We start from the raw sequence: 11,016 nt of genomic DNA, 5'->3' as shown, positions 1-11,016 counted from the left end.
AGATATCAAAGATAACGTAACAGTTTCAGATCAGTTTAAAAATAAAATCAAATCCAGCATAGGCTCCTCATGAGCAGAGGCAGGCAAACAATTGGAATTTGACTAAAATGAATCGTAGACTCAGATGCTAGAAGCTAAATAGAAAGGGAAAAGGGGGGGGGGTAATCTGAGCATTCAAAGCAACACACAAAGGTGTATAAAGCAAAAAAGACCTCTGAATACACCATTAAAAAGAAAGACTAGAATAATAGAATCAGAAGGAACCTTGAATGCCATCTAGTCCAGCCCTTGGATGTTGGAAATCTGCTGGGACAGTATCCCTGTGCCTCTAAGAAAAGCTCCCCACCTTCCAAGGCAGTCTGTCCTACTCTTGGGCAGCTCATACCACCAGGATGTTCTTCCTGACATTTAGACAAAACCCTTTTGCCATTTGAGGGGGGCTCTGCAGAGTCCCCTGATGCAGCTTCTTAAACTCCATTGACCCAAAATGGCTCTTAATGTGAAACATTATACTGAATCAGATCACTGGTCAATTCTCCAGGTGGATGAGAAGCCACTGACTAGCACTCTTGGGGTATGGGGCACCAACCTTCCTCAAATCCCCTTAACAGGAATTTTGTAAGTTTGGATGGGGCTAGGGGAGGTGGTGGTCCGTGAGGATGGTATCTGGCTCCCTTCTAAGCCCATGATCCTGTATCTGGGAGGGTAGCATCCACAAGTGGAAACCTGCCAGACCAGTTTCTTTATCAGTTTAATGGCCTTAGCTGGTCAGCTGGTGGGCATTTCCTCACCTTACCTGGCTGGGTACCACATCATCTTAGGATGGAGAAATAGGATGGCCTTTGGGGGATGTGTTTATGAGAGTAGTGTGAGTTTTGAAGCTGGAGGACAGAGCCATGCTTGCTCTATCCTGGACCCAAAGCTGTGGTTGAAGACTTATCTGGAAACCTAATGGGGAAGCAAGATCTGCTGCTTTGCCATTAGGTTTCCAGAGAAGTTAATGCTGTGAATCCTTTCATCTGTATATATGTGCAAACCAAACCACACACCTGAAGGACCCCACAGTCTTATGGGCTCATACATAGCATATTATTGACCTAGGGGAAAAGACCATGACAGCTGGAATAAGATGTTTTGCATATTGCAGCAGGCGGGAATAAACTCAGAGGACAGAAGAATAATATATCATTTATATCCAAACTAGAAAGCTATCATTAGTGTAAATGATATTTGAGTGAAGGGCTGAAATGGATAGAGAGATCTGTCAAGGGTGCTCACGTTTCCTTGTAATGTTTAACATATTCATAGAGGCTGCAATTAAAATAAATAGCAGCAGACACGGGCATGAGAATAAATGGGAAAGAAAGAAATTGACCCTGCTTTGCTGCTGATGTAGCAGAAATGGCTGACACAGCTGGAATGCTGCCAAGTAAAATGAAATAAACTGAAATGAAATGAATCCAGGTTTTTCAGGACTGTGGCTTTAAAAGGATGGGAATAAAACAAACATATTAATCATAGAATTGTAGAGTTGGAAGGGGTTCCCAAGGGCTGTCTAGTCCAACCCTGTGCAGTGCAGGAGTCACAGCTAAAGAATTCCCTGACAGGTGGCCATATAACCTGTTCAAAAATCTCCAATGAAAGAGAATTTCCCACTTTCCAAGCTCATCTGTTCCACAGTTGAACAGCTCTTACTATCAGAACATTTTTCCTAATGTTTAGTCAGAATTTCATTTCAGGTAACTGGAACCCATTGGTTTGGGTTCCTATCCTCTGGGGGCAGCAGAAAATAAGCTTGCTTCCATATGACAGACCTTAAGGTACTTGAAGATGGCACTCCTCTCTCTCTCTCTCTCTCTCTCTCTCTCTCTCTCTCACACACACACACACACACACACACACCAGTTTTCTCCAGGCCAAACATACCCAACTTCCTCAACTGTTCCTCATAAGGTTTCATTTCGTTTATCAACTTGGCCACCCTCTTCTTCCAGACTATCCTCCACCAGGGCCAGGGCTTTTTCAGTGACGGCTCCAACCTGGTGGAATGCTCTGTCCCACAAGACTAGGGCCCCGCAGGACTTGATCTCCTTCTGCAGGGCCTGTAAGACAGAGATATTCCACCTGGCCTTCAGTTTGAATTAGCCTGATCCTCTATTCCCTTTCCTCTTCTATGAAGAAACCCTTTCTGGGACCCCACATTTAAATTCTTCCCTGGTCGCCTTGCTGTCCCTAGTAGGACTAACTTGGCCAGTTAGCCCTGGTGATCACTTGATGTCTACTGACTGGGGTCCTCCCCCAATGACCCCTGAATTTTTGAATTTTATTGATATTGATGCTGCATTTTATGTTGTATTTTATGCTGTTTTAGTCACGTTTTAATCAATGTTTTATATTTGCTGTTAGCCACCCTGAGCCCAGTTTTTAAACTGGGAAGGGCAGAGTATAAATAAAAATTTATTATTATTATTATTTCTGCACCGGTTCCAGCTTGTCAAAATCCAAGGCAGAATAACAGCAAGCAAATGGCGGGAAGTATAATCTTGGAAGCAAATAAAGAGAGGATGCCAGACTCGTGAGCAGAAACCTGGAGCAAAATTTGTAGGGGCTCTCCCTTCCTCACTTAATCTCCACAACACCACTGTTAGATAGGTTAGGCTGAGAAGCAGTGACTGGCTCAAGGGTCAGTGGGGATTTGAACTCTGGTCTCCCAGGTCCTAGTGCACCAATCTAACCACATCATCTTGGCTGGAATGTACAGGCCAGTGTACAAATGAAAGCAGCATTTCCATTTGTCCTACCCTATTGGTCTCTGACCCCACCCACTGGCATGCAGCCCCTGGCAGGTACCGGTAACTCACGGGGAAATGCAGCCGTCTGGCTGTAAAAGCCCCCCTCCCCCCCGTTCTATGTTTTGCTCTTGAGGTAGAATGAAGTTTTGAGCTGCCTATAATTTATGTATGTTGCAAATGGGGTAGGAAGGTTTGTCAATTTCTGTTTCTCATTGTTTCCAATCATGTTCCATTTCCTACATTGTCTCATCAGTTTGGGATTATTATTAAGAAGTCATATTGAGTATTCATCAGCATATGTCCAGCTATACATTTTTTGCTTACTATACACACATTTCCAAAGCAATTTTCCCCAATGTAAGGCTTTTTTGTATAGTATTATCATTAATAATACACATACCGCTTGCCCTGGCATATATGTTTTTGTACCCGTTACTTGGTGAACTGCATTGCAGCATTTGGAGAAGTGCAACTTTTAAAGGGCAGCTGTGCTTTGGTTGTCATATACAGTATGTTCTTTATGAAGCTGGATCTGGGTTAATAGCTGTTGGGGCACCAGTTAAATAAGCAAAGGAGCCCTCAAAAGCCTGGCCACACCTGTTGTGAAGCACAAGGCAGTTTCCCCCTCACTTCCCATAACCTACTTTTTCATTTCAAGCACAGAGTATGTAACAAAGGGTTCAAGGAGCAGTCTTAATGCACACACAAGATGGTCTCATGTTTTTCTTTTAATTTGAAAAACAACAACAAACAAACCACTTTTAATACTACTAAATGTATTCCCACATTTTCTACTTGCACCCTTGCTGTTCATTCAACTTTGGCCAGTTTGGCAGTGGGGAAGTAAGCTCTCCATATTACATGCTGGTTGACATCAAACCGACAGATACAGATCTCCTTTTCACAGCTTTAGTAAGAACAGTTCACTGGAGACCGAGAAAAATCAGGTTGCCCAACATCCTGTTGGTTGGGATGTTGGATGCTACAAAGAGGGAGCTGCCATATTCTTATTGAAGCCAACAATTCTATGCAAGAAGTTGCTGCAGATAAACATTTTAAGACACCCCTGCCCTTTGTCTTAGTTCAGAAATGGATAAAGACCTCTTCCCAAGGCAGCTCAACAGGCATATCCTTCTGTGAGATTCAGGTGAGATTCCTACTTTTAACTTTTGGACACTGCCTCAGCAACAGATGCAGAAGATCCAGCTTGCCTTTTCAGACTATACAGGATTTAAGATTGTAATAAATTAACAGAAGGGACAGGACAGCAAAACAAAGAATCCAGGATAGAGATTGGGCAATACAGCCATACTTAAAGATACATATATAAAACATCTGACATCTTAAAAAGAGAATAGTAAACAGTGTTTTATGACTTAACGCATCATTCTACATAGTGGGGTTAAGCAGGGGAACAGACACTGAATCCAAGAGGACCAACTGTTATCCAGTATGGCAGGGAGGGGGCCCTATATGCATTGGAATGTACATCAAACAAAAGGTAACAGCCACAGACATGCCACCAGTTTCTTGACAGCCCAGTGGACCACAGTTTTGCTTTTGATGAAAAAAAATGACACTTCAGAAAATGATCAGGAGACAAAGTTTTGATGAATTGGTGAACAAATTAACTAAAACCTTCTTTAGGTTTGTCTTTGGCAGGGATGGCTAATGTAGTGCTCTCTGGGTGTTATTAGACTCCACCTCCCATCAGCCCAAGCCAGCAAAAAAGCTATCAAGTTGGAAGTGCAAAAGTCTTTTTCAGATCAAGTGCTAGTGGTTACATTATACAGTGAAGGTGAACTCCGTAATGTGGCACAAAGCCTTCAGGGACAGTTTCCAGTGACAGTTGCCATCAAGGAGCACAACATGCAAGAAATAACTGAAAAGTACTTAAGCCACACCAGCCAAACTATCAGCGAGGAGGTCTGCTTGACAAGCTTACTTCGGCAGTAGCCGATATTCCCTAAAATGCCCGCATGTGACAGGAACTCTGTTTTTAGTTCAACATGACTGTATATGGCTCGCAGTTTTGCTATCCTACTCAGACTTCCTGTAAACCAGGGAGTTGTATACAGAAAAGGAAAGAAAAAATGATATATGACTGTCATACAACGTCACCATGTTGCTATCTGGGAATAGAAGCCACAACAGTAAGTTTCTTCCCACTGAAAACAAAAACACTTTCCTCTGTGTCTTCTGCACTAGGATACAAGTCATCTTCCAGAAAGCAAGGCCAACTCCTGCATAGTGCCAAGCTGGTAGAGGTGCCTGTTCCTCCTCCTCCTCCTCCTCAGGTGGTTGCTGCTACCCGTCCTCACCTGCAAGGCCTAACACAAAAAGAAGACCAACAAATGCCCCTCCCCAATCAACTAGTCACCCTCTGACACTTGGATGACTGAATGTCTGTGAAGCAGCCATTTCATTGGCCCAGAAGATGTCCCATGGTAGACTCTACCTGGAAGATTCAGTTTATGTCTATACAAAGCCAGGATAGCCCTACTTGGTACAGCAGGTTTCACATGGTAGAAAACAAGGCGGCCCCTGAGAAGAACATTTAAGACATGGCCACTTTTGTCAAAATCCATTATCAGGAAGGCTAATTAGCTGAGTAAACCCAGAGTCGCCTCAAAGGAAGACAACATCCATCTTCTGTAATGGTTTGTTTGCTAGACATATTGCTTCTTGGAAGCACTGCTGCTAGGCCGGCTTGACTGCCTTTCCTGAGAGAGATGGACTATGGGGGCTTCCATGGTAAAGACGTCAGGGGGCTTATTCCTGCCTTGCAAGGCCAAGGTTTCTTCTGTGTTGAAGTTGGCCCAGTTCTGCTCACTGGAAAGTTTGTTGTATGCCTGGTAGGGCGGAGAAGGCCTCTCATTCATTGGGAGGTAGAAGAAAGCCTTGTCGGGATAAGCCTCCTCAGGCACACCGCAAAGCTTGTTGGGGAAGCTGTTGGCCTCACAGGGCATGGGAGGAGCAGAGGAGGGGGAACAGCAGTCTCTTTCCTTGGTGTTGTGCAGCAGGCTCTTGCAGCAGAGGTGGAATAGCTCCAGAAGGTTGAGAACGAGGGAGATCAAGCCCACCACCAGCATGAAGAGGATGAAGATAGTTTTTTCAGTGGGGCGGGACATAAAGCAGTCCACATGGTGTGGGCAAGGGTCCCCCTGACAGACATAACGGGCATGCATTACAAAACCATATAGGTACCACTGGCCAAGGAGGAAGCCAGCCTCAAAGATGCTCTTGAAGACCACACTAATGGTGTAGGTCCACATCAGAGGCCCACGGATTTTAATCCTCCCATCCTCCGCCACGCAGATCTTGGCCATCTTCTTCTCCACCGCCACCAGCATGGCTGTCACCTTATAATCCTTAGACTGCAGAGCCCGGAGCTCACTCTCCCGCTCCTTCAGCTTCACCTCAAGCCGGGAGAGATAGATGACGTGCCCCAGGTAGACCAAAGTGGGTGTGCTGACAAAGAGGAACTGCAGGACCCAGTAACGGACGTGGGAAATGGGGAAAGCCTTGTCATAGCAGACATTGGGGCAGCCGGGCTGCTTGGTGTTGCAAACAAAGTCTGACTGCTCATCTCCCCACACGGACTCTCCAGCAAGGCCCAGGATCAAGATGCGGAAGATGAAGAGGACCGTCAACCAGATTTTGCCGATGACCGTCGAGTGCTCCTGCACTTGGTCCAGTAACTTCTCCAGGAAGCCCCAGTCACCCATCTTCTGCTAAGGGAGAGCACAATACATACTTTTACCACTTAAAAGCCACTATTGATTACTTGCTATGTGATACATAGCCACACAGCGAAGTTTTGCAAATATTGTTTCCATAACACCATTCAGTGTAGGTGGTGTTTCCGACTAAAATTAACAAGGAAGGTTCCTGCCCCAAAAACTTACAGGTGAAAGTTTAGATAGCTTGGGTTCGGGAGAGACCAGCACAAGTGAGGACCAAGTATGAGCAAGCACACTTCCTATATAATTGTTGTATTTTATTTTTTTGAAATAAGGAACCCCAAACTTAAAATACAATTTGCCTTAAGACGCTAACAGTCAGAATGGTAACTTGCGCAAGTCTCACCCCTGGTGCCCTGCTATTGTGGAAGTGAAGAGCAGCTGAATTTCTAGAAGTGTCAGAACTTGCTTTCAAAATAACAAAGGGCAGAGGAATCCAGAAGTGTTTCAGGCTCTTCTACATCTGGACAAGAACAATCCTTACAGAGCATCCCATTTTTAAAGGACAGTTTTGGGATAGAGAGAAAGGGCCAGCTAACTGTTCCCATGGTCTACACCACCCTCTCCACCTATTTAGTAACAAGATACTTTGAGGACTAGAATATTTGCCTATCCAGAATTTTCATGGACATTGAAGGATGTAAGTTTTAAGAGCAGAATTTAAAGCATAAAAGTACAGATATATGCATATACAAATTCTGGACCATAGTGATGTTAGGAGCCTAAAAAACACTAAAAAATACCACTCCTTTGGAAGAGGTTTGGAAAAGTGCTCAGCAAGCAGGGAGAAGAGGCAACTCTATAGGAGAAGGACCTTATTTTTCTGCTGTGGAACTTGAGGCAGCTTTAATAGGATTCTCAAAATGTCTCACAGTGAGGCACTGACAAGACCCAGACCTCCTTAGCTTCAGCAATCTTGGCCCATTAAGTGTCTTAAGACCAGGCTCTGGGACCAATGTGAGTTAACCTACTGGCCTGCAAATTAATCCTAGAAATTGCCCTGTGAAGGAGAAAAGGCAACAGTCAAATCCACACCATATATTCATGTTGTTGGGCTGAAGTTTTGCAAGAAATAGTTGCATAAATAATAAATAAATAAAGCTCATGATCCTACGACTCTTATACTACTTTCACAGTCATGTTTCCTTCCTAAGGAATTATGAGAAATGAAGTTTGTTAAACATGCTGGGAGCTATAGCACTGTGAAGGGTTCTCCTAATAGCACCCATGACAAACCACAGTTCCCTGGGTTGGTTGGTTTTTTTTGGGGGGGGGTGTGTGTGTGACCATGACTGTGAAAGTGGTATAAAAGAGCTTTGCATGCTTGGTGTGGATGTCTGGTAAGAAGATCCACTGTGCAGGAAAATTCCTAATAGTCTCATCATTTGCAGAACATTTAGAAAAAAACCACCACGATATATTTCTACCAAAGGGAACAGACCCTCACTTCCCCTGATCTTAGAGCTGTTCAGCAGTGGAACAGACTGTCTAGGAAGGTGGTAGACTATTTCACAGGAGGTTTTTAAACAGAGGTTGGGTGGCCATTTATCAGGGACTACATTGCAGGGAGCTGGAGTAGATGACACTTGGCATACCTTGGAACTCTTTGATTCTATGATCTTTTAGCACTTAGGAGACAAACAGCCCAATGAATGCTGCTGCTTTAGGGATCTGTACCAAGAAGCCAAGCCAACCACAACCCCATACCTGGGGTTAATCACATCACTCATTGTTACCCTCAGTTTCCCATAAAAAACAACAGCTAGAAAGATTAAAACTTATTGGGAGGTGGAGAAGCAAGATGCTGAGCATGCTGACAAAATATACAGTACAAAACGGAGACCTTTGAAAAGCTACTCTCCTCTGCTGTGTTCAGCTGCTCTGCAGGAGCTTCCCCTTAAAGCTAACTTCCCCTTAAATTTAAAATTTTGTATCAGACAAGGCAGTTGTGCTTAAAAGCATGAATGCATACCAAGCTTATAGTTGGAGACAGTCCACGTCTATGAGCAATAAGGAGCTCCTGCTGCTGTAAGAATATAGGAAGGTGTTTTACAAGAATTCAGACCATTGCTCCACCTAGTTCCATATTACACACACTGACTGGCAGCAGCAGCAGTTCCTACTTGGAGATGCAGCTGAGGACTGAACCTGGGACCTTGATGCTCTCTTCATGAGCTACAGCCATTCCTGCATTCTGGAGCCTTTCCCCACCCATGCGACCCTCCAGTTATTTGTTTTAACTTGGCAATTTCATCCTGCAGCTCTGTCTTAGGTATCTTCAAAAACCATGCATGGAGCTACTAAACATGGGTATTTTTCAGTGCAAAGCTATATCCTATCGTAGATTTTTAACACCACCAACTTTAAAACATAAACAGAGATTTAATCTTAAAGTGCAAATAAAGACAGAGGGACAAGTCATAAAGTTCACAGACAACAAAGGCCAAACAGATTCTTTTGCTCACCTTTTAAGCCCTCTCTCAGCCTAGTACCTCTCTGAAGGCCACCACAGCCCTCTGCTACTTGCCCCTGGGGTTATAAAGAGAAAGGAGCAGGCAGTCAATCAATAAGTGTCCAGTCAGGGGCTTGATCAGATTTTAAAGTGATAGCCTTTTCAACCTCACATACTGAAAGGATTGTCCCACTCAACAGAGCCAAGGAAGGAAGGGGTGTCTGTGTGGGCGGAGCAGGTTTAACTCTATCAAAGGGTTAAATTATTCTAGAGGAAATTCTGGCAGGGCAGGTAAATGTTTTTCTCCTGCTACTGCCCAGAACTGCCTATCAAGGATAAGTAAGGAACCATCAATACTTGGAAGAAACACAAGCTATCTCAGTTCAGGGTTGCCAGATGGAAGGAAATCCTGTTCTGCAGCTGTGTCTTCATCGCCTGACACACATCAACCAGCAGAACTTTTCACGGCATGGAGGAAAACATGACTGCTGGCTAATGCATGTGTTTCAAGGCGCTATTGAAAGCATGATGACAGTGGCAGGTTGAAAAGTTGGCAGCCCTATGCCAGTTTGGTGTGTGTGATCCTATCTTTATTATCTGGTGTTTTATTATCTGGCTGAGATTCCATGCTCCAGAATTTGCATTCTGTACTGGGACTGAGGCTCAGTATACACGGAGTCATAGCTGTCAACTTTTTCCCTTTTCTTGCGAGGAATCCTATTCGGAATAAGGGAATTTCCCTTAAAAAAAGGGAAATGTTGACAGCTACACATGAAGTATACACGCAAGGATAAGAGTGTGCCTCTGAGCACATGCAGTGTGCTTGCTCCTTCTTCCACTGAGTACATGAGAACTAGCAACTAGTTGCCAAAGGATATGGCAACTTTGCTGAAGCAAAGCAGGTCTGTATGGGAGACTGTGCCATGCATACCCTCTTGATAGAAAGAGGGTAGGACAGAAATTTAGCTAAACGACTAAATCATTCCAAGGTCCCATGCAGGTCGTTTTAAGGAAAAGGAGTACCAGACCAAGTGGAAAGAACTCACAGGCAAGTAGGAAATAATAAATGAATAAAGTAAAATACAGTAAATCAAAGAAATGGGCCCGCTACTTCTGAGCTGTCTAACTAATTTGGAGATTGGGCCAAAACAAATCTGGGGAAGGGCTGTAGCTCAATGGCAGAGCACCTGCTTTGCATGCAGAAGGTGCCAGATTTGATCCCTGGAATCCCCAGGCAGGGTGGGAGAGATCCCTGCCCCAAACCCTGGAGAGCTGCTGCCAGTCAGTGTAGACAACACTGAAGAAGACAGACCAAGGGCCTGACTCGGCAGCTTCCTATGTTCTTTCCCCGACTGTGGTACTCACCAACAAGTAAAATGCAAGTTCTCAGCATACAAATCCAAGTTTTTGGTTTTGAATTACTGCCCTTCTGAGTTTTGCTCCAGAAGAGAAAGGAGGCTACGGCAAGAGAGCACAGAGCCCTCTTGCTGTGATCCAGGAAACTCCGGGACTGTTCTGAAGAGCTTGGTGGTGGTGGTGGGGAAGTTGACTACAATAACTCCAGGATGAGTGCAGAGGGGAGGAGCTAAAGGGAAAGGGAGGAGTCACTGTTGTCAAAGGCTCTCAGTCCTCAGATCCTCCAAGGGGCAGCTGGTGGGGCAGGTGGAAAAAGAACTGCAATTTGTATCACCTGCTTCCTGGCTGGAGGCATGTGTAATGGGGGGGGGGTGAAATTATGGGAGAGGAGAGGAGACAGCAGGAGTCCTAAGAGAGGCTTGAATCAGCCCGGTGGCCTTGCAGGGTTTAGCTTGCTGCTTTCCTTACAAACGGGGGCAGGCAGGGGGAGAGCTGCAGTCGGGGAAATAGGAAGCATAGGAAAACAACGAAGACTGAAATAACAAGCGTTGCCCATTGTGAAGCTGTCTGGGCCAAGAGAAACAAGAGGGAAATCCTGGAGAAGCGGAATTTGCCGGCAATTAACTAAGCGTGGGAATCGGGAATGAACTAGGCCTCAGCAAGGCCAGTGGCA

General features: G+C 44.7%; 1 protein-coding gene across 2 annotated transcripts; it reads right to left on the bottom strand.

The window, feature by feature from the left end:
* Window positions 1-3,502: 3,502 nt before the first annotated feature.
* Window positions 3,503-10,591, bottom strand: GJA4 (gap junction protein alpha 4). 2 transcript variants are annotated; one of them, XM_083751875.1, is made up of 3 exons: window positions 10,353-10,591; window positions 9,001-9,064; window positions 3,503-6,526 (listed from the first exon to the last, which is right to left on the bottom strand). In XM_083751875.1, exon 3 carries the CDS (start codon window positions 6,518-6,520, stop codon window positions 5,462-5,464), a length of 1,059 nt encoding a protein of 352 aa, XP_083608001.1. In that variant the 5' UTR covers window positions 6,521-6,526; window positions 9,001-9,064; window positions 10,353-10,591; the 3' UTR covers window positions 3,503-5,461. The 2 variants fall into 2 exon arrangements, with proteins under 2 accessions (XP_083608001.1, XP_083608002.1); XM_083751876.1 differs by lacking the exon at window positions 9,001-9,064.
* Window positions 10,592-11,016: the final 425 nt, after the last annotated feature.

Source organism: Podarcis gaigeae (assembly GCF_964106915.1).
Source record: "Podarcis gaigeae genome assembly, chromosome: 8".
Classification (NCBI taxonomy): Eukaryota; Metazoa; Chordata; class Lepidosauria; order Squamata; family Lacertidae; genus Podarcis; species Podarcis gaigeae.
Note: the sequence above shows the minus strand (reverse complement) of the source record. Positions and strands in the feature narration are given on the sequence as shown.